This window comes from Lethenteron reissneri, chromosome 15 (genome assembly GCF_015708825.2).
Source record: "Lethenteron reissneri isolate LAM-NWPU_2019-01 chromosome 15, ASM1570882v1, whole genome shotgun sequence".
NCBI lineage: Eukaryota > Metazoa > Chordata > Hyperoartia > Petromyzontiformes > Petromyzontidae > Lethenteron > Lethenteron reissneri.
The window spans coordinates 10,106,010-10,130,413 of record NC_083793.1 but is presented as its reverse complement, the minus strand read 5'-3'; the positions used below and the strand labels follow the sequence as shown (position 1 = coordinate 10,130,413).

At 47.1% G+C, this 24,404-nt stretch overlaps 1 protein-coding gene across 1 annotated transcript; it reads left to right on the top strand.

Moving 5' to 3' along the window:
• Window positions 1–1,661: 1,661 nt before the first annotated feature.
• LOC133342686 (selenide, water dikinase 1-like) lies at window positions 1,662–15,490 on the top strand. The gene is made up of 8 exons (XM_061552008.1): window positions 1,662–2,362; window positions 5,971–6,074; window positions 7,124–7,231; window positions 7,702–7,856; window positions 8,264–8,354; window positions 9,003–9,102; window positions 11,016–11,228; window positions 13,871–15,490. The coding sequence occupies exons 1-8, from the start codon at window positions 2,164–2,166 to the stop codon at window positions 14,098–14,100; spliced, it is 1,200 nt and encodes a 399-aa protein (XP_061407992.1). The 5' UTR covers window positions 1,662–2,163; the 3' UTR covers window positions 14,101–15,490.
• Window positions 15,491–24,404: the final 8,914 nt, after the last annotated feature.

Sequence of the window (24,404 nt, the reverse complement as noted above, 5' to 3'; positions counted from 1 at the left end):
GTAATAAGGTAGGGCACTGATAAGGGGTTGACAGGAATGTTTTAAAATATGGTGACGTCGCGGACGATTTATATGCTAGAGGACCAATACCCGAAACGTCGCCTTATATATTTCATGGTATAGTTGCTGGCGTTTTTTTTATGCGGTAAAATATTAAGGTGAATATTTTTATCCACAAATATGGTGTCTTGGTTGTGCAATGTTATTTATTTTTTCGGGCACGTAATTTTAGAATAATGTAGAGTTTAGACGGCGAAGTGACGGCTGGATCTTTAATATAATTACTGTACGGCATTGCCGAGGGAGGAGGCGTGGGATAAGAGGTGCAATTATAATATGCAATCTATTTGTAAGGCGCTTGTGACTTTCATATGGTGGGAATTTGTCATTTTATTTCGCGAAAAATCTCGGCAGTGGTGCCTTCAGATCCCTGCAAAATGGCCGCCTCGCCCATTCACAACCCCCGCGCACTGGCGGCGAGTCGCGCCTTGCGGTCGCCGCAAAAGCCACGGGTCGCCGTCTCTCGTGGCTCTCCGCAATTGCCATTTAATGCGCAAATGTTGCGCCGCGTTGGTCTGTATCGCTCGGAGCGTATATTTTTTTTTTGTCGCACAGAAGCGCAAATCCGAGGTCGCCTTTTTCACGGCTTCTCAATTTGGCGGGAAAATGCGCAAACGATGTGGAAGGGGTCCTTACTTCGGGGGCTTACGGCACCAACAAAAAAATAGTCGGCCCGTGTTCTGCGCATTTAAATACGCGATCAAATTAAAAGATGGCCTGCCGCGCCTCCGAAACGTCGGCAATTTATTTCGCATGCCCAACGCGTTCAGATTCTCGTCTCTCCGCCAACGCGACGCGATAACAATTTAATCGCTTTTCTGCGCAGGCGGCAACGGACACCCCCCCTCCAAGTCCCCCCCCCAAGACCCCCCCCCCCTCAAAGTCCCCCTCCCTCCCCCCAAGACCCCCCCCCTCCCCCCAAGACCCCCCCCTCCCCCCAAGACCCCCCCCCTCCCCCAAGACCCCCCCTCCCCCCAAGACCCCCTCCTCACCCCCTTACTACCCCCCCGAGCCCCCCTTCGCCCCCCCGAGCCCCCTCCGCCCCCCCCGAGCCCCCCTCCGCCCTCCCCCCCGAGCCTCCCCCCAAGCCTCCCCCCCGAGCCCCCTCCCCCAAGCCCCCCCCCAATACCCCCTCCTCCCCTCCCTCCTCTCCGAGCCCCCCCCCCTCAACCCCCCCGAGCCCCCCAACCAACCCCCGAGCCCCCCCCCCCCAATCCCCCCCGAGTCCCCCCCCCAATCCCCCCCCCGAACCCCCCCCCAATCCCCCCCCCGAGCCCCCCCCCAATCCCCCCCCCGAGCCCCCCCCCAATCCCCCCCCAATCCCCCCCCAATCCCCCCCCCAATCCCCCCTCCCCAAATCCCCCTCCCCCCAAGCCCCCCCCCCTCAACCCTCCCCCTCAAACCCCCCTCCTCCCCCCCTCCCCCCCAACGAAGCCGGGCGCCTTTTTTTGAAAATCGTAGCGCCGATACGCGCGCGCGTGCGTGCGGGGCGGGGCCGCTCCCGCGCCTCCCATTGGCGCCTGAGTCGCGGGCGTGCTCTGCCGACGGGGGCGGCGCGCGGAGCCCCCGAGCGCAAGCGCGCTGGGAAATACAATCGCGTTTGGCGTCGCGCGTTGGTCGGCGCCGCCATTTTGCTCGGCCGTCTCTTAAGGGGCTCCCGCGTTAAAGACTCCTCTCCTCCTCCTCCTGCTCCGCGTCTCTCTGCCCTCAGCACCGGCGCGCCGTCTTTGTCTCGCCGCCCTCGCCGCTTATTTATAATTTTGTTAGTCGTCCAGCGGCGTCTTCGAGTTTGTCGCTCGCTCGCTCGGTTTTTTCGTCGCGGCCTTGGGGGTTGTGCACATCGGCAACTCGCTGGCTGCTCGCGCTTCTTGAGTGTGCAAGGGTTTGTAGACCGCCAGCTGCGAAAGACGCGAATGGTAATTGCGTCGTGTAGAAATTAAAAGCGCGATTTTATTTTGTAACATTTAAAACTGCAGGCGTCAAGTCAGCGCTGCGGTATAAAGTAGTTGAGGAGGCGAACGCGGCGCCGTAAGCCTTTACAAGTTCGTCGAGGTGGAGGAGCTGAACGAGGTGGAGGCGGCGGCGGCTGCAGCAGCAGCAGCCATGTCTGTGCACCGCTACTTCGACCCCGAGGATCATGACCTGGACAAGAGTTTCCGACTGACCAAGTTCTCCGAGCTCAAAGGATGAGGGTGCAAGGTCCCTCAGGAGACATTGCTCAAACTCCTGGAGGGACTGGAGCAGGACGGGCCGTACCAGGACGAACACCAACAGTTCATGGGGGCCGTCATGCCTCGTCTTGGTAAAATGAGCCGCTCGTGGTTGAGAAGTCAATCACCCATCACGTTCATTATTCACCTGGCGTTAGCAATGATGCACAGACGTGCCCTCGGCAGGCATATCGCCGCGATCACAATCATCAACAACATCGGGCAACGCTATCACTAACCAGTCGTTGCTATATCACCTGGCACCATGATTGCTATTACGTTTTTTACAAATTTTAATTGTGGAATGCGTTGATGTCTGCCGGTCGAGTCGTCCTTGGAACCAAGAGGTTCTTAGCTCAATGGGCTTTAGTCGGGAAATACACTTCTGATCTCTTGGCCATACATAATCACTAGCCACACCTCACTGGCCCAGAAACCAGAGGTTATCACATGTTTTACTTTGAGGCTCAAGATTCCATTGAAATATATCTATAAATAACCTGATAGGGCTCGTTCCGGGTGATGTACAGTATGTATTACAGACACGCACAAACCGGCGGACAGCACATGCACACCACTCTTGCTAAGCAGGTTTGAATTTGGATAATGCTTGGATGTGCCTTATCTGGTATACCTTTTATAAATGTTTCATTTAGTATGGGCGATCACCGTGTATAACAGGTGTTTAAGGGCAGCGAGCCTAAAATGTGGGCATTGCAGAAAAATCAATCAATTGCACTTATTGTGTGGTCAAGTCCATGGTCCGGGGTTGGTGAATTATGGCCAAATAAATTCCACAAGCGCACGGCGTGGGAGGCCATCATCCAGCGGTAGACGAATTAAGAGGGCTGTACATGTAAATACGTATTACCAGAAACCACCACCAGTCGCGAAAATCGCCACCATGCACCATCATCACTATTAGGTGTTTTTCACTAGAATATATTACAGTACTACCATCGCAAGGCACAATCGTCGCCAATTTATCGCGCCAAGAAGCGTCAACCACGTGGCTGGCGCTTTCCACCGCTTGCACGCGCATCCTTAAATCACTTTTCTTCGCTAGTTTTAGATGGGTTTTACACGTGTTGTGTGCGAGTATCCGCTGGCTTCTGGTAGACGCTGCAGCCAACTAATCGATATTGATTATGCAGGGGATATATATGTGCGCCTTGCTTTGCATCTTGCGTCGTGGCTTCAGGGATAATACTGTTCGTTGTCGTGTGGTGGGAGACCACGTGCGTGGCCGTTTTGTATCGTCATTGTGCGATGCTACTGTACTCGGAAGGGCGGCTGAGACCTCCCTGTAGTTCATGTGTGCGCATGCAATTGAATTTAATTATACTGTAGGCTTTTGAGTGTAGTTTAGATGGTGCCTTCGTGAACTGCTGGGTGTGTATACAGCAAATCCTTGAAAAAAAATAAAAAGGGTCACCAGGTAAAAAAAAACCCATTGATCCTACATATCTTATGTAGCCATACCTAGATGCATACATTTGGGGGTACACGTATACTCTGAGCGGTTCACACGCACTCGTCCCCGCCTGTTATCAAGTCACCCGGGATAAAGCAAGTTGAACTATGATGCCACGAGAATGAGACCCACCGTGCACACACAGGTCGCCACACTGCTTTGCCTGCTACGTGGTAGTGGGCTTTATAGGGCAATGGGGCATCCATTGTTTTCGCTGTACAGTAGTACGGTGTATATAATAATTTACATTTATCAGTAAGGCACCTTCCACTAATATGTTTCTCGACTTCATGAACACACTGATTGAATTATGGTTAAATTAGACCCCTCCCCACGACCCTCATCTTGCAGTCGTTCGACGAAATGGACTGTCCACATTGCCTCTGTTTTTGAGTGAACTCTCCCACTGTCTGTTGCAAGTGATGTGTGTGGGCTTTTCTATTGTGTATGGTACAGTGTTTTAATGTCCACGAGCTCTATAGTATTGTATGGTGTACTCCGTGTTAACTGTGTGTGTGCTTCCGGTATATTGTATGTTCAGTATACTGTACTGTTATTTATACCTTGGTGAATGTGTTCTGGGGATGGAATGGTGGCGCCTTGGATAACACTGTAAACTGAGTCTAATACCCGGTCACGGCTAATATCAGTGGCAATTGATACTAATCCTATGACCCTTTTTCTTGGAGTGGGTTGAAAAGGGCTGTTTTAGATGTATGTGTTCTGGTATGTTAAATTGTCTATCCCCAGTCTACTGTATTGTGTTTTGTATACGTTTGCTGTGCTGTGTGCTGGTTTATTGTATCTGGTTTATTACTGTGAAATATGCGTGCGAGCACATTATGTCTTGTCACCGTGTGATGGTCAAACATTTTACGAAACGGGGCCATGGACTTCGTAACCTAATTCCAGCTTTATCAGCGCGTGGTGTGTGTGCGGAGTGTGTAACCTCGTGCGTTAGTGTTAGGGCGGGCGCTTTAAGAGGGCCTTTGCTGAGTGTGGGAGCTGCCAGAGCTGATGATGCATTGCAGATGCGGGCGCTATTGCTCTGGTGCTGCTCCGTGAGAGGCCCCTACATCTCAAAAGAACAAATGCTCCCAGGGCAAATAGCGTATTCCCCTAAGGCGCGCTTTAGCAAACAACATTACCCATTTACTGCGTAGAAGTCGCAATAAATTCGCCCAAGCGCATTGCAAAAAACGATTCGGCTATTAGTCGTACAGTTCTCGCACGAAGGATGTCTGCCAGCAGCCCCTTGGTAGCATATACAGACCGCATCTTGAAGAGGACGTTAAAGATGTATGTTCATTAACATGAAAGGCTATATAATACTGGCCCTTGGAGCATAGCTGGTACAGTCCTTTTTTCAATTCAGTGCTGGATAATGGCCTACCCACATCATGAGGGTTTGTTGGAAGTTATTTGACCATATTTCACCATGCTGGTCAGTCAATTTCGGTGATGGCAAGGAGTAAGGGAGTGCTACAACAATGCAATAGCTCTACAGCCGTGCTCACCACCACGTAGTAAAGCCTGCAACCTGCTATGACAACCTAGTGTGCAAGGTGGTGTTGGTCATCGATGATAGCAATATCTAAGCTCGACAATGCTTAGCTTGTTGGATATTACCAGATCACGCACATTTTGTCTGTGCTCTAAGGCTTTTGTAATATATATGAAAATATAATTATTCCGGTTGATTTGGTTATATTCAGCTCGTATCAACACAATGAGTTCCATATAAACAAGTGCATATCCTGACTTTTAAAACGCTATCAGTGCAGTTTTAATAACTTTTTACCTTTAAATCAAACTGTCAATTTACCAATGACTCAGCATTGCGCAAATGTGGGACAAACCAGTAGGACTACTGATCTAAAAATAGTAAGACCTGTTGCTGAACTGAGAGATGGCAATGACTTGGGGGAAGCCTTCAGCCAGGCCTGAATTGATCATGGCTGATCAGGAACTATTGACCTTTTTACCAACCACTTCACAAAAATTGTGCTTTTCTGATTTTCAAATCACGTCCTTTACCCACCATACTTTTGCACTCGTCAAAGGAGCGAATACCTCGCTGTAGCCAAGTCCACCATTTAATGTTTCACTTGTTCATCTTGGTTAGTTAGCTGTGCATGTGAGTGAATGGTTTTCTTCACAAGAGTGGATTTGGTGGCCGTAGTTACATCGCACTTATATTCCTGTCGTGTATGTGTGTATGGACAGGAATCGGCATGGATGCGTGTGTGATTCCATTGAGGCATGGCGGCCTCTCGCTCGTCCAGACGACGGACTTCTTCTACCCACTTGTGGACGACCCCTACATGATGGTATGACCCTCACCCCAAGCACGGTATATTAACGGACAGTGTGTAATTATAGCGCTGGTGTAACGCTAATCGATCTTTCTCGCATTGCCCCTGGGGATTATTTTGGCCCCCTGAAAGAACAGCACCTAACCTAAGAAAGCATTCAGTGGGGAGCTTTTAGTAATTGAGCAGTCTTGGTCGCTTATCCAGTTCTGTCTTAAACATTGCCTCGCGATTGTGTTATCATTAAAAGGCATTATTGGAGGGCAAGGTTCACCCCTTGATGTCACGATTGCATGCGCTGATCTGAGCCATCTAATTTCTGTCTTTTCATATGCAAATGTATTTCCATTTATGAGATGGGAACCAATGTTTAGTGCATATGTTGAATGGTTAAGGATTGATGTGTTATACGATGTTTTTTTATTAAATAAGGAAGCCTAGTGGCCAAGTAATGATTTATGAAAATATATTGTCACACGCACTACACTTGCACCTAATGGTACGTGTAAAGTAATTGAAAATGTTAGCACATTATGTGCAATGTTACCATCAAGTTAATGGAACGAACAAGACAGGACAAAACGTGAGATGTAATACAAAAACAAACTTTGCATTGAATCATCAACCAGAATCGTTATAATCACAGGAATGAGAGTTGGTGACAGCAAGATAAACACATGGATATGAGAACGTATGCAAAGTTACAAACAGCATGTTTACTATTAAGCAAAACAAGTGGACTTGGGCAAGACATTGCCAGAGGGGTGATGACCAGTAGTCAATACTAACGATAGAGTGGCAACCAAAGAAGGGAGCATGGAGCAACGAAATCAGTTTGTATATAGATGCGAATATGGATTGTTATATCCTAGGACCATGAGGAATGGCAACAGCTTGGAAAGGTCATCATCCAGCATGGATTGATCATAGCTGAGGATGATTGTGCACAGTGATGTTGTCTGCATATGTATGTTAAATCATAGATTTGGAGCACTGCTTGCTCGTGATTTAATCAAGTGGTGGCAGAAAACTCATGAACATCATGTGTGTACGTGTGTTTGTGGTAGGGGAAGATCGCTTGTGCTAACGTGCTGAGTGACCTGTACGCCATGGGGGTGACAGAGTGTGACAACATGCTCATGCTGCTCGCCATCAGCCAGAAGTTATCCGAGAAGGTTTGTCCATCCATTACATCTTTTTCACATAGATTCAAGAAAACTCATGTAACAGACGCACTGGCAGGAATCTGCCAAATGGAAGTGGATGCACAGGGGCTCTGTGGCATAAGTGCAGACTTATTAAACAGGCTTCAAAGCTAAATAGTAATTGTAAATTCTGGGCAAGGCTGCAGTTCGATTTTGAGTTTCACGTACAAGCAAGACAGTGTTTTTTTATTGTGTTTAAGTCACCCTTATTCATAACTTGCGGATCTTGCTAAATTATTTAATACAAAAATATTCTCAATCTTTAACGTAATTTTCTGCATCTACTTGCAAGCAGTCATTTGCAATAAACGGATAAAACCCAACGGTAATGTGAAATGTTCATTATCATCATTCAGTGCCAGCGTTGCCCAAGGCCGGTGGCGTTACGGCAGTCATTCCCCTTCAAAGATTGCTGTTGCATTGCGATGTTCATGTTTCAGGAGCGAGACAAAGTGATACCGCTCATGATTCGGGGGTTCAAAGACGCAGCGGAGGAGGCGGGAACCACGGTGACAGGAGGGCAGACAGTGGTCAACCCCTGGATCGTCATCGGGGGCGTCGCCACCACCGTGTGTCAACCCAACGAGTTCATCATGTGAGCCACCAGCCCTGCGTGCGTGTTCGTTATTAGTTGTTTGTGCCAACGGGTGTTGGCTTAGAAGACAATGAGGAATTGATGGAATTGATCTGAGCCTCGGATACTTCTTGCTTCTATTGCTTTCGTTAGATATGAAGTGTGCACAGCTTGTTTAAATTCCTCGGGCACGGCCGTTTTCTGTTTCACTTCATCAACTTTGTAGTTATTCCTTGCGAAGGCTGTTGTAGCCATCACTGCAAAGAAATTGACCTATTCTAATTGATCAACATCTGCACCATATTCGCATCGGGCAGATGGCTGTTTTAAGTACGAAAGATCAATCTGCTTTTGCATCGTGTCATTTGATTTTGTCTGCTGATTAAAATTATAATGTTGTTTTGTGCTTGTATGTGGGTGTGCTCAAGGCCCGATAACGCGGTGCCAGGGGATGTGCTCGTGCTGACAAAACCGCTGGGAACCCAGGTGGCCGTCAATGCACATCAGTGGCTTGACATGGTAAGTGATGGAAGGCAGCGCTCAAGGGACAGCCCCAGTAACTGGTTGCCAAGTGCTGACCCCTCCTGAATGCTTCATGCTTTTAATGTTATAAGTGGTGTGGTGCCTTGCTGTCAATCATAATGGGGAGTTTCCTGGCTTTAATGTAGAAAATCATCTCGGTTGGGAGGGGGGAATGGCCAAAACAGGCTTGAATTTCCAATAAGTGGAGATTCAAAGCCTGTGAGTTGGCATAAATTTAGCATTCATCATTATTAAACCACTTTTGGATGATGGCCTCATTCATTGATATATATTCCACAGTCTTTCCATGTAATAAACAACCTAGCACTTGCTGTTTCTTCACTCGGGTGTGTTTCCTCCCTTTGCTGTCACTTTGTTGGACTTGCCCACCGGCCACCATCCCTTCTAGGGGCATTTCCTACCCAATCTGCGTTGTGTATTTAACCTGTATATGTTCTATAATCTTACATTAATATCCGGTGCACTGATAAGCATCAGCACTGGGGAGACGAAGGCAGATGGGTATATTTCTAGCCACACTTCCCCCACATGTGCGTTGTTGCCCTTAATATGTATTTGCTAAATTACTTGACCAGTAGACTAGTAAAGACAACATGGAGGATCTTTTTCTTTCCGTGTGCACAGCCTGAGAAGTGGAATAAAATCAAGCTGGTGGTTACACAAGAGGATGTGGAGCTGGCTTACCAGGAGGCTATGTTCAACATGGCACGCCTCAACCGCACAGGTCAGTAGGAAATAGGCTGCATCTGCCTATGACAAGATTTATGGGTGTGTCTGCTGTGATGCATGAACAATCTGCACTTGTTATTATTTAATGTTTGTATTATGTGCACAAGCAGGGCAATAGTTGTCATTTTTACGTCACAAACTTGTTGGCTTGATCATCTTTTAGAGAAATAAATATAACTGGGCGTGGTGGCCCATGCCTGTAATACAGAGGCAAGGATTTGTTCATCTGTAATTTGAGCTACAGTGTGGTTAAGAGCTGGTAGTACGGCAAATTTGTTTGTGAAATGAACTCTGGGATCTTTTAAGTGTTAAACGTGGGTTTTCTCGAAATATTACAGTTGCCTCCCACATTCTTAAACACTCGCCACGGTGGCGAGATTTTAGCTTCCTCACCTGATATGCAGGAGGTTGTGGGTTAAATCTCGACCCTGAAGCCTGCATATTTGGTGTTTTGCGTGTTCTCCCCGTGGTCGCATGGATTGTTCTCCGGGTCCTCCGGTTTTTCCCTCTACATTTAGAATCAACATGCGTTTAGAGTATTTGGCTGCTATGAATTTACACGTGATGAGCAACTTCGTTGAATTATCATTTGAAGCCGGGTCACTTCTGAAAAATATCTATAAAGCTCAGTGGGCCTTACCTGGTAAAAAAATTTAAACCTTTTGTTTTGGTTAGAATTGGTCAAATGTCTCAAAGCAGGAACCCTCCTAAAAAGTGGCTTGGGTTTTATTTGCTTTTCTTGATGAAGAATGATGTTATTGCACTTTTAAGCTGGGATTGTGTATCACACACCGATCATTGTACCCTGTTGTGTTTATACTAACACATTGTTGTATTTAGACGAAACACAATTTGTTGTGTAACAACAGTGTCGTCGATTGTCAAGTTAAAATTATTAGACAACTTGAGGCAGGCTTATGTTGAGTAAAATGTAGGTGAATAACGTTTAGGTCATCTTTATTCATACTGGTAGTAGAGAAAAGCCTAACACTTAAAATTATATGATTCCAAAGTATTGCTCCAAAGTAACTGTCACATGATATCACAGTTATCATTGGCATTGTGAATATTTTTCGATTGCAAAAAATTATATTGCAGTAATGTTGGTATAAATGGAGGTGCCATGGTAACACATGTGCCCGATAACATGTGTATGTTGAACTTCTTTGGCACCGTACATAGCCATCTGTGCTAAGAAAAGGGGTCTGGGTTCAATTCTCGACTAGGATGCCTTTCTGTGTATTCTGGTTTTCTGCTTTTTTTCCATTGCTCAAAAAACATAGGATGTAACATCATATTGCTGCATAATTACGTGCACATTACTCAACTGGCGTTACACATAGCAACATTGCCTGCTTCCTCTGAAATGTTGGCAGTACTCCTGAAAAAGAGTGGTACTTATTGAGGCTTTCCTGGCTAAACAAGCGTAATCATAAATTAACTAGCTGTACTACCCGGCTTCGCCCGGGACTTGTATCCACCACGGCCGGCCGCCTTTGTCTCCCCAGTGGCGATGTTAATACGCCACACCAGTTACTCGTTTTGAGGCTGAGTCCCTCCCTCGCCACTCTCCCTCCCTCGCCACTCTGTAGAGGACGTGAAATTTGTATGAATTTACCTCAGAGTGGCGTGTTGGGTGTCGAGGCCTAGCACCGTGCAGAGCCTCACGCCTTGCCTGATTTTCCCACCCGGCGAACGCTGGGTACGGGTGCCGGCCCCCCCCCCCCCCCCCCGCGCTATTAAAAATGGCGTCCACCCCGCGGCGAAAAGTTGCTACTCGTTGCCAGGGGCAACCGCCGTCCAATGAAAGTGCGTATGGTCCGAAATCCACACACACACACAGACAGACAGACATGCACGATTTTATATATATAGATAATGCACTGATGCCATCTCCAACTCCCACAGCTGCTGGACTGATGCACACGTTCAACGCACATGCGGCAACGGACATCACGGGCTTCGGCATCCTTGGTCACGCGCAGAACCTGGCCAAGCAGCAGCGCAACGAGGTGTCCTTTGTCATCCACAACCTCCCCGTCATCGCCAAGATGGCCGCCATCAGCAAGGCCTGTGGAAATCTCTTCGGCCTCCTACAGGGCACATCTGCCGAGACGTCAGGTAAGTGTCTAGACAGAGCGCGCGCCCAGATGCTGATACTTTTGTACGTGTTTTTTTTCTCTCTTTTACATTTTTGGTTTTTGGTCAGTCGTGATTGTCGGCAACCTGAACTTTAAACTCGGATCTCACCGGTTCAATTCGATCTCCCAGCACGGTAGTTGAACCCATGCACAAGTTTCTTACATTTGAACTACTTCTGACCACCCAGCAGCATAAATGGGTACATCACAGTTGATCGGCAGGTCACTTTTTGTGAGATGTCTGGACAGTGTTGACAAAGTAGGCTACATGCGCTCTATCAGGTTTTCTCGTGTTTCCTCTGGTAGAAATCTTTCTATCAGCCGCGGCGTGTGAAAGCAATTGCAGGGCTACACATTTTACTTCTCATTTGGTGTAAAATGGTTCATACACTGCTATGAACCCGGAGACCTGCATTCCAATCCCAGCCATTGGTAACATCACTGAAGAGTGATATCTGAACTGATTGTGGGCCCCTCTTCACCAACCTTAGACATCAAAAAGAGCTTTATATATTTTTTGGTTCTTTCGGTAAAGTCACGTAGATAGAAAAAAAGTGAATAAAAATAATAATAAAAACTAATGTAGACTGTCGCCTGGTTCTTAATCGGAGTGAGTATACTGGCAATCGATAATGTGGACTGTAGCCTGGTTATTAAGTTTGGTGAGTGTACTGGCAGTCTATAATGTAGGCTGTAGCCTGGTTCTTAACCTCAGTGAGCGTACTGGCAGTCTATAATGTAGACTACATTATAGACTGCCAGTACGCTCAGACTGGCAGTACGCTCACCGAGGTTAAGAAACAGGTTACAGTCTACATTATAGACTGCCAGTATGCTCAGACTGGCAGTACGCTCACCGATGTTAAGAAACAGGCTACAGTCTACATTATAGACTGCCAGTATGCTCAGACTGGCAGTACGCTCACCGAGGTTAAGAAACAGGCTACAGTCTACATTATAGACTGCCAGTACGCTCACTCAGTTTAATAACCATTTCTACAGTCTACATTATAGACTGCCAGTACACTCACCAAACTTAATAACCAGGCTACAGTCCATATAGATTGCCAGTACACTCACTCCTATCAAGAACAAAGCCTACAGTCATAATTGGTGTTTTTATTATTTTCATTTTATTATTTTTATTAACTTTTTAAAATAATTTTTCTATCTATATGACTTTACTGAAAGAACCTAAGAATAAGAATTCCTTTAGTCACGAAAGTTTTAAGTCAAAATTTAAGAGCTTTATAGCTCATCGGATTCCTCCAATATAAATAAAATATTTGGAACCTTCACTCAACAGTGTGGTTAAGTATGGTCAACCATCCCTCATGACTAACATAGCTCGAGGGAGACCTTCCTTCAGTAGTGAATTGACAAACTACATATTTTGTTTGTGCTACTGGCATCATGTCATGAGATTAAATGTTTATTTTGAGCTCTCAGCTTTTGTGCATCATACTATGTTGGAAAAAGACCCCTGAAGGTGGCATCACAGATGCCTTCTGAATTCACTTCAATAAGCTTCCTTATCCACACGAACAGCACATGATTTATATTCCTGTGCGCAGGGTTATCCCGTGAATGCCGATAAAACACATGTTTAATCCTTACGTGAAGCACCTGATTTAATGTGATTTTGTGCACAGACAAGCAGGCTGAGTCCATCAGCTCTATGCAATTGAAAACTCGGTTTAATCGTGTATGCGTTTGTATGTTTAAATAAACGCAAGCAGTTTGTAACTTTTCATGAATCAATGAAAAATGTGGTCCAGTGGTAGCTTTGAGTTTTTGCGGTCAATAAAATACTTCCAACAAGTATAGGCAATTTAGTCAACAAGTGTACAACACATCTTTTCAATTATGTCAGCCCAAGACGATATAAACTACTGAAGATTAAATGAACTGCTTGAAAGAAAAGCACTTTGTAATCATCTTGAATACAACCTGAGCATCCATAGGCCTTTTCGTAATTGCTTTTTGCTTCACAAAGTGACTTAAGCAGTTATGAGCTATTGGGTGAAATGCCTATCCTTAAGCACAAGCCGTGAGCATCTTTGGAGGTTCCCCTGACTGACAGTTGATCGAATTTTCAATTAATATAAAAAATATGTTGATAATTGTTCCTTTTAGACTAAATGTTATTAATGTAGACTTGCTGTATATGGCTTGCTTTGACGTGGTAGCAACAATCTTTGCTTGGATATTGGCTTAAAGTAAAACTAAATTTTTACGTCTGATGTGTAAAAATACATTTGGTTTTCAAACATTAGGTAAATGTAGCAATATAAAGGGAGACAATCCTGAGAGGTGGTCTGAGTGTTCAGCAGACACATGTAAGATGCAATAAGAAAGCCTTTGGAGATATTGGTCCAGGGCAGAAGCAGTAGAGGGAGACTGGGTGAGATGAAAGGATGTAGAGGGACTGGGTGTGACCACAAAGAAGGGTCATAGAATACAAAGTGCATCTATGGAAATAAAATGCGAGCTGTCGATCCCATGCAATAATGGAAATTTCCAGCTTAGAAGGAGATAAATAATGCACACATTTTATTTGGTTACATGCTGTGTCTACTTTAGATGCTGACATTGTTCGCTTCCTGTTTTATTGCTCGCCAGGTGGGCTGCTGATTTGCCTGCCACGCGAACAGGCCGCGCGGTTCTGTGCCGAAATCAAATCGCCAAAGTACGGCGAGGGTCACCAGGCGTGGATCATCGGCATCGTGGAGAAGGGTGGCCGCACAGCCCGCATAATCGACAAGCCCCGCATCATTGAGGTGGCGCCGCGTGGGGCTAGCCCCACCGGCGTGGCCTCTCCCGACACGCCCACCGGCCCCCCGCTCACATAGGACGCGCGTACGCGGGGATGGGGTGGGGCACACCACCGCACACAGGCACCGCCAACTGACGCACAAGCACCACACGCACGCTCGGCCCTCCTGGGCACCACGGAGATGGTTTTTCGTGGCACAAGCGCGGGGCTGGGTGTCTTGCAGTGTCCCGGTTAACAAACACCAGCTACAGACCCCTGAACGGATGCGTCTTGCTCCGCATGCACTCACGATCGACCGTGCACGCCATCGCACACTGGGTGCACTCGACGCATCCCACGCTAGCCCGCAGCGCGCCTGGCGTTGTAGCCCGGTGCACGCATGCACGCACGCACATATACCTTCACCCCGTGACTACCTTGCCGCCTCCCCGCGACACTTGACAACAACCCCATTGCTGACAGTTCATTTCTCGGCGAAAAGCAAACACTAATGTTCTGCTAGGACAGCAGCATTCTGCCAATTTAAGAACGGAGCCTTTATGGCTGGGCGCAGACAGAAACCCCGTCATGTGATTTGTCGGTGCACATCATCTACTTTTCAGAATTAAGAATGAATATTTTAGACGGCTACATCTCTGCCGCAGTTGAAAGCGATCTGCCGAAAGATGTAATTGTCCATCAGTGTTGCAATTTGTCCCTTTTTAACGTCGAGCTGCAGTCTCAAATTGAGGATTAGCCTCGACTATGACCGCGAGAGGTCATGTTTTGCAAAATACTTCCATGGCTTCAGCGGCGGCTTGCTCATCAGACATTATTTTTGTAAGGCACATGCCCTTTAACTGTACCTTAAATTGCCTTGATTTTACATACGCAAACGTTAACGTTATGATCGATTGCATTGTCCTCGTACGCGTTTAGCTTCTTAACAATAGGGGCCACTAAGGCCACGGCGCGCTGGTGCCTGCCCCCTACCCAACCTGTGCGCCCGTGAGATTTGAGCAGCTCATGGGAGTGCGGTTGGAGGGAGCAGACTGAGAGTTGTCAAAATGTGAAAACCTATTTTCTATTAGGTGTTTAACATTTTTACAAGCTCGTCACCACTCGCTGCCGATTGTCCGTTAGCCGGTTTCGCATCCGCCCCCTGAATTTGATGCTCTTCCCTCAAAAGGCGAAAGAGGGTTCTCTGAAGCCCGAGGGAGAGGCGGAAACCTGCCACAGGGGACGGGTGCATAACGGGGCTCGGACAATGGGGCCTTATGATTCCTTCATTGGTTGTTTGTGTTCTCCTTTAAAACATTTTTTTTTAAACACTGGCGTTCTGTCTCATTTATGAAATGATACATTGGCGTAGATGTTAACACAACGATACTGTAACAGTGACCTTGGTGATTGATTCGGAGACACCCTCCTTGTAGTACCGCATACCAACACCAATAAAGTGGAAACACAACCATGGATTTCTTATACACGATGTGTTGGGTCTGTTCTTTGCTGTATTTGTGTCCAAAGTGGTAATTTTTGGGATTAGGGTACTATTGGAAAGGGGATATGGAGTGTATCAAATCTAAGACCTACATTACATTTAATGAACCACATTCAATCAGCATCAAATAGAGTAGTCCTCGGTTATGCCTTTTTGATGTTTGTTGGAACTAAGTGGGAAACTGGTCATATTTACTCTTGCCGAGGTCAGCTCTGCATGAGCATTACTGGTGTTTGTAAAATTTGCAGCATCTGGTGTGAATACAACTGCAATAGTAGCAACATCACTTGATGTGATTACAATTACTCAGCTGTCTCACGTAAGCTACAGTGCAGGTGATGTGTCTCCTGAATAATATACAATGCAGGCGTTTTGCTTCAAGAGTGAGATACGATCTGCGAAAATTTCTCGAGCGAAAACTCGTTAATCGATCATCGTTTTCTCATTTACTCCCCATGTTAAAAGCTCAGTCTCAACATTTTCCACTCTTGAACAACTTTTTTACATGAAATACAAACCTTAATTTTTGTAATAAAACATCAAATCTTACACCGCATGATGAATCAGTGCTTGCAGGTGCCAAGCATGTTATTTGAAGAGTAGATGTTAGTGGAGGCAGCAGCGGTGCCCATGCAGGACCTCTGGTTTAAATATCACTCGCCACTGATGTTAGCCGTGGCTTCGAATCGAATCAGGGTTGCTGGGTTCATAGCCACGATGCGGGGATGTGATGGAGCAAGACTTCCTGTCCTCGGCATCTGCAATTTATTAGCCCCCCCCCCCCATTACAGTGCCACCATAAGGCCCCTTCCCCCACATGACACAGCACAGCTGGTAAACGGCTTCGGCCGTCGTGCACCCCCTGCCCTCGCGTCAGGATGCACGTTGAATGATCCGTCTTCGCTCACTAAGCGAACATTTTGCTCTTTTTGGGAATACATTTGTCTCCATTCAAATTGCTCGTTACAGCGAATTCTTGAAAGAAGAACGTTCGTTAATCGAGACTTGCCTGGATTCAGCCAATCATGGCGCGTGGAACATCTCTCGAGATGTGTGCACCTCGTTGTAAATGAGCTAAAAACAAGGGGAAGTAACGTTCTATCATCTGGCTACGATCCATTGCTCCATTTTGACTTCAACGTTGAAGGCAGCAATCGGCCAAGATGTCACATTTAGGCCATCCAATCCCATCGTAATTGGGCTGATGTCTTTTTGAAACATGCGTTATATATTTTGTGACCTTCAGCATATATGATGAGGAATGTCAAACTGCACACGTGTCGCCGACCGATCCATTTCATTTATTCTTACAGAAAAATCTTTGTTTATTGCCATTTATTCGAGGGAAAATATAATGTCCTTAATCCAGGAAAGCCTTGCTAAGTTTAAAGATTTTCAGGAGAGTCCTGCAAATGTGTTTTATCCAATTCCATTAACAAGCGTTGGGCATAAATTGCATGTGAAGATTTGCACAGGGGTTTATGAACCCGGCTGCTGTACTATCGCTTAGTTCCCTTGCAGGTCAATGGGTTTGGGAGTTTCACACGTCTGCGTGATTGGCCATCGTCCCTTTGCCTCAAAAATGCTGGATCACAGGCGTGCGCCTTCACGCCTGGCTAGACAATGGACAACGTTACATTACACAGTGGTATCTGATATAGTCGTAACGCATGAATGGACACAACCAAAGGGGAAATCTAACTGCCCTAACTCTGATTTCTCTCCCACTTCAGTAAAAATTTCCTTGCTGTGGTTGTCACACCTGATCATGATTGCTTGTGTTGCAATGGAAACGTCGTGATTAATTTATTTCTATTTTTATTTTTTTATTTTCACCTACGTGACTTTATCGAAAATCATGAAAACTTCAAATCTAGAAGGGAAATTCATATTTTAACAATTTGTCGTAGTTGTAGTTTGCTGAATCAAAAATCTCATTGCCGGTTATTTTTAATTGATATCGTTATCTTCGGTGGAGCGGTGGTGATGTTGGTTACTGTTTAAATCCATTCGGCAACATGACTTCGATTCCTGACCAACATCAGTAGCGAATGATGCCAAGGTCTGGGAAGCTCTTCATTCGGGAGTGGATTGGAAAAGGCTGTCTGTACATGATGTTCCTTATTTGATTTAAATGGTCTTGTATTAGTAGTCTGGCAGAAGTTTTGGACGAGCGACTTCAATTACTGAAATTATTCTGCACTTGCACAGTTGCATAGCTATACTTTTATTCAAGGCTGGGGCCATAGAGTCAGCATTGGGGGGGGGACCAAATCTTCCAGGGGGTCTGGGGGTCCCCCCCCCCAGAAAAAAATCTAAATTTGAAAACGAGTTTCCTTCCCAAAATATGAAAAAATGCACTAACACATAGGATGGACTTTTTAATTATTTTTTATAATAATGTCTAATAGTGTATTGTATTGTTTTTTCTTTCATCGTTTCTTGTTTCATTGTATGTAATGGCAGAGATTAGGGATTAATAAAGTATAACCACAATCATATAAACAAATCTTTTAGCAATATATATGGGGCGGGGGCATTTTGAGCATATTTGAATATGGGGGGGGGGGGGGGTGTCCCCTCCAATATATATTATAATTAAGTCCTTGCTGTTATTGAACCAGACACGGGCCTACTGACGGCGTGTCAATTTCTCGGCGAGAACCCACAACGGATCGGATGTGGTGATGTCGGTCTCGGGAAAACTGTCATGTTTTCCATTCCGGTGCAGCGAACGCCATCTGTTGAGCAACAATGCGACACGCAACAGTCGCTGCAACTTCTTCACACCGGCAGCTGTTCCGGCACGCTTTCCCAAACTATCGTTCCCCGTGTTCCACCACGCTACGGTCCTTCCGCGTTTACCAATTTTAGTCTCCTTCAAATACAAATGAACTCGTTGCGCGCTGCACGCGGCCGATGCGCGTTAAACATGTCCCACGTGACGCACTAAGCAATAACGCTGTCTGCTTCACGTGGAACACGTGCACACGCGCGCGATACAGACGTAATTGTAATTAGAGTCGGGCCCCATTAACGCGGACAGCGTTAACTGCTGAGCGCGTCACGTGGGACGTTTAATAATCATCGGGCGCGTGCGCAGCGTCTAAACGAGTTGATTTGAATGGGAGCAAATCGGTAAAGACGTTAGCGTGGTGAGTCGCGAGGACTGGAGCTTGGAAAACCCTGCGTCACGGTATCGGCTTTGTGGTGATGAGGTCGCATAGCGAAATGTTTTTTGTTGTATCAAAGACGGAGGGAGAGCTGCGATGCCGAACATGATCTCACACGCGGTAAGGGTTATACACACGAACCATTGCTGAGCATAACGTTGCTGTAATCAATGTTCTTAATTAGAGCCTCGGTCCAAATTGGGGCTACCCTTTGCTGACACGCGAACCTTGGAAATATAAGGAAAAGGATTTTGCATTTATCTGGTGCTTAAATGCCCCAAGATCTCACAGCACATTACAAAACATCTCATCTTAGCCATTTCAACGGCCAGCTGTAGAATGTCTTTATAGCCTGAGCTGTGTGTAATTATGTTGGGTAAGGGAAACCGTTGACATTCTTCTCATGAATTTATACGATCAAGATCACAACTCACTGGTAGCCAATTTAAAATTAATTATCAGGCCCTGCGGTGTATCGTGCAGTCTCAAACTCCCAATTACTTTACATCTTTGGCCTCGATCTTTGTGTGCTATGCAAGAAGGGCCATTGCCCCAAAACGTTGCCTGTTGTACACTCATTTTGAAGGCCACACTGTTAATTGACAAATGCGTTGAGTTATTTTAGTTATTGTGCTAGTGCACTAATGCCAGCGCAGTGCAGTATCACCAAATAATTTGTTCGCCTCTGACCAAATCGGCAGAAAAGCACCCCGATATCGTCAGATTTCGCAAGCTCAGCGGGGTTGACAGTAGAGGGCATTGCACACCATAGCGATTGCATGTTGACAACGTAAACAAGGTAACGTCCAAAACTATAAATATCACTCGCATTTTAAGTTTAACCCGTAGGCTTTCGCGACCAATATCCACAATCGTGCTCAGATTGCCAATGCTGTGGCTTGACTCTCCAATGCTGTGGCTTGACTCTCTGTGCTGTACTCGTGACGAATTGGCATGTTCTGTTTACGTGACAACCCTTACTAGTTGGTTGGCTGTGTCGGGTGGTGGCGGGTTTTAACGACACATTTATATATTTACGCGATCTAACCCAAAAAAAAATCTCATCACTCGCATTGTCTTGAGCTGTTCAGTGATATCTTGAGTCAGCAGTGTACTATGCCCCCACGTCTATCCGTGCTCCCCGCCTTCACCAACCTGCACTGACTTTCATGAAGTATGTTCACATAAAAAAAATTTATACCAGGCAAAGTCCACTGAGCTATACAGCTCTTTTTCCGAAACGATCTGGCCACAAATGATAGCTCTACGAAGTGGAATATCACGTGGAACTTTACAGCGGCCAAATACTCTAAATAAACGCGTCATGTTGATTTAAAATGTGGAGGGGAAAAACGGAGGACCCGGGGGGAAAATCCACGTGACCACAAGGAGAACATGCAAACTCCAAATATCCAACAGGCGTTTGGGTTGGGATCGAACCCACGATCTCCTGCATACCAGGCGAGGTAGTTAACATAGTACTTTCGCGGTGCGGCGAGTAACCCGCATGGCATGGGGAGACCTCCATCCAGTGGTGGAATTGACCGAAGGGGGTTGCGCATGCATGCATACACAATTCTGTGATACCTGTACATTATTCACACGTTTATAGACGCTAGCGCCAAATAAAGAATTAACGACCTGGGGCGCTTTCAGCTGACGTGCTGCCCACTGCCGCCCGTCACTCCAGCCTGGTCCGGCAGCAGCTCGTGCACAAAACCTTTGGGTGTGCACTTGAATGAATGCGATGTGCATCATAACCAGGACACTGAAACTGAATCCAACCCCGGCCGCCTCTTTCACTCTGGCGAACATTTTGGCACCAAATGTCCGCAGAGACGTGCTCACTGCAAATGAGATTTACACCTTTTCTTGCCACAACAACAACGTACCCATCAAGCAACAATGTACCTCGCCGCTGACTCATCTCCCGATCTCCCTTTTGTAATCGCGCTGCTGTTTCCATCCTCGCATCAAAACCAGATCCGGGAGAAACGCTGGCGAAGGAGTGTGGAACAGTGCGGACGTCCGAAATAATGACCTCATTCGGGACCCACACACATCGCACCTCCTGGCTTTTTGACATCTCTCGAAGACACTGGCGTAGCCATCAACAAACATCAGAACATCAGGCCGATGCGCACGTCCCCTTAACGACGGTAAAATTAAAGACGCAGGTCACATTAGTGCGACTGGCTGTGAAACCCAAACGGTGGACCACAAAGCAGAGGTGGGACAAAGTCATTGTTATGCAAGTCCAAGTCGAGTCTGAAGTCATCAAATTCATGACTCGAGTCTGACTCGAGTCCAAGTCACATGACTCGAGTCCACACCTCAGAGGTGGGACAAAGTCATTGTTATGCAAGTCCAAGTCGAGTCTGAAGTCATCAAATTCATGACTCGAGTCTGACTCGAGTCCAAGTCACATGACTCGAGTCCACACCTCAGAGGTGGGACAAAGTCATTGTTATGCAAGTCCAAGTCGAGTCTGAAGTCATCAAATTCATGACTCGAGTCTGACTCGAGTCCAAGTCACATGACTCGAGTCCACACCTCTGCCACAAAGTAAACCCACTGTGGTCTGCGCTTCTTCAACCGAGGAATGGCAGGGCTACACGCGAACTATTTCTCCCGAAGCCCCCTCTTGGCTATCAGACCTCGACATTGGCATTCAGCTCCGCAACATATTGCCATCGCACGCAAGGAGGAGACGCATACGGCTGGCAGGTGCGCGTGAGGCCCTCCTTGTGTCCGCACATCATTACGCCGTTGACAGCTGGGGTTGACAAGATGTTTGGTCACACCGGCGTCTCTTTAATAAGCGAGGAATTTTTCCAACAGGCATGCGATGATTCACCGCCACCAAACCCCCTTGCCAGCAATTCCTTGAATTGTTATGATTCAAGGTTGCAATTTGCATGAATTAAATCATCAACTCCCACACGCACGATCCGTGGCAGGTATCGTGACCACAAGATACTGGGTTTTTTTTTCATCCTCGAATCAATTGGTTGTATTTTGGATAGACTCGCCGAGTCACAGCTGATGTGGAATTTCCACCACTGGCTCACGCGACCGTGAACAAGCTATGATGAGCACGTGCGCGAGGTCAAGCAAGATAGCGCAAGCAGCTTGGAGGTTCGGAGTACACCGTGGCAGGAGAGTGCAGGATTATCGATGTCAGAAAGAGGAGGTTGCGATGGCTTTGACACGCGTGTAAGATAACGCCGGAGAGGGCACGGGGTCCGCAACCTGCGGCTCTTTAAGGGCTGCTTCGTGACGCTTTTCACGCGCATCGCTGCTCCCTGAATATTGAGAGTTCTTTTTTTTTTTGTTTGACCAAATTCAAAGAAAATGGCTCTTCTTGTTATTTTGGTTTGCCTGACCCCTGGGATAGGGTCAGCGACTCCGCAGGGCTGGGAATGGAACGTAGCAGGAGCGTGTCGCGGATGTCATCGGCAATAAGAGAACGAGGGGATTGTGATGGGGGGGGGGGCGTGTGTAGGATGGAGGAGGAGGGCAGGTTATGGAGACGGGCATTGGAGTGACGCCTTGGGGTCGGCGACCAAGGATAAGCATGGAGCCAGACGGTGGTGGTGATGAGACGAATATTGGTACTTGCAGGACGTCATCATGAAACCAGATAGCGATGATTATAAGACTAACAGCGGTTCTGGGAAGGTCGAGGGTGTCGACTGTGCAACAGCGGCAAAAAGCTAGCAGAGGGAAGGAAGCGATGGTTGAGGGGCGGCGGCTTCAGGAGGCATTCGTCACCGAAGTGGACGTTTATTTTGTTCTAATTCGGTGTCGATGCATAACAATTGCTCGAACGCCACCCTGGTTAATAGGCGGGCGTCGTGCCCCACGCATGCGATCCAGTGATTTGGAGGCAAGGGTTGGTTGATCATGAAGCGTTAAAGTATTCTTTTTTGGTTTCTTGATAACAGAGCCTCCGATTCAGTCGAGTGCGACAGACCTGGGACATACGGCCTAGGGGTACAGCTACAAAGTGAGAGCCGATTATTATTATTATTTACATCATCATCGTATATTTGTATTATACACTAGCACTGGCCTCGCATTTGCGCTTGATACACGACCGTGACGTCATCGAATACTCACCCGGCCGCGCTCCAGCCAGCCAGTCAGCAAAACTTTTTTTTTCAATACTGTGCAGTATGATTTGGAACACCTTGGATGCCCGTGTATTTTCGGATTCCTTAACAATGCTCGAGTCGGTCCGCTCGTCAGTGTCTGTGCACGTGGGCGGTGCTCTGTTGCCTCCTCCCGGTTTGCGCCCCCCCCCCACCCCCCTCGGGATCGGGTGCCCGGTGGCAAACTTAAATCCGTTCTTAAATGCGCATCGTACGGGCAATGCACTGTATGCTCTTAACATTCAGGCAACGTCAGAGCGCGCGATAAATCACCCCCTGTGCGCACCCAGCCTCGCGTTCCCTCTTCCGCGGCATTAATTCTGCCTCCACCCCTACACCCCTCAATCCCTCCATCTTACAATCTCACTCCCTCTCCCCTTTCCTCTCACCGCCTCGCCCTCTCGGTATCCCTCCATTCCTCCAGACATCTCTCCTTTCCTCTCTGTAGTATTAATCCCTCCAACCCTTTCTCCGTCTACTCACCCATCATATCCATCACTTCCTCATGAATAGTTTTCCTCCCTCTCCACCCATCCCTCCATCCCAATATCCCTCTATCCGTAAAACCCATCATTCCATTCCTCCCATTCTCCATCCCTCCCTCCTATCCATCCCACCTCTTGCCATTCCTCAATCCCTTCATCCATAACCGCTCTCTATATCTCCCTCTCATTTCATAAATTTCTTCCCCTTTCCATATCCATTTCTCTCTCACTCTCTCCATCCTCGCATCCCGCCACAACCATCACGCCCCCCCCCCCCCATCTCTGCATCTCTCCTTTCATCTCTCCGTGCCCTCGCCCCTCTTATTTCCTGCATTAATCCCCATCTCCATACACATCCCTCCCTCGCTCGCCGTCCGTTCACCTCTCGCACTCTGTCATCATCATCATCCATTCGCGCGGCGAGCCGAGCGAGCGAGCGTCTGTGCGCAGCGTAGGCGATGATGTTCTCTGCTGCCTCAGCGTTTCTTAATTTAGTCTCAAAAACAGTGACGGAAAATAGCTCCGTGCTGATCAGCCTCAAGTCCCCCCCCCCCTCTCCATTCACTTTCACAGCACTCCACCGCCACTTCCCACATTTCCGTATCTCCCCCTACCCACACCCCACTACCCTTGACCTCTTGACCCCCTATTATACGCATTGCTCGTGGTATCACGGCTCGCCTCTGACGAAATCACCCGGAATGCATCCGGCCTCGTCAGATCTCAGACACGGAGCAGGGGCGAACCTGGATATAGTGCTTGGATGGGACGACTGCCAGGACTTAATTTCTGACTCGATAAGTTCTGCAGGGCTGCTAGGCGGGCTTGGAGTAGACATTAACGGCGTAAGGCGCTACCACTCGAGAACAAGGTAGCCTATGCATAATAATCCTGCATTATTGTGCCATATATTCCTGTAATCATATGACCACCGCACTTAAGGTGAGATGGATGGGGCTTGCTGAATTCATGTAACGGTGACCACCTACGCGTGAAACATTCTCGCAAGTTCCTATAACCTTGCTCACCTCAAGAGACAGTAACTCTTCTCCAATGCAAACTTCAAAGGATTTTGCATAAAACAC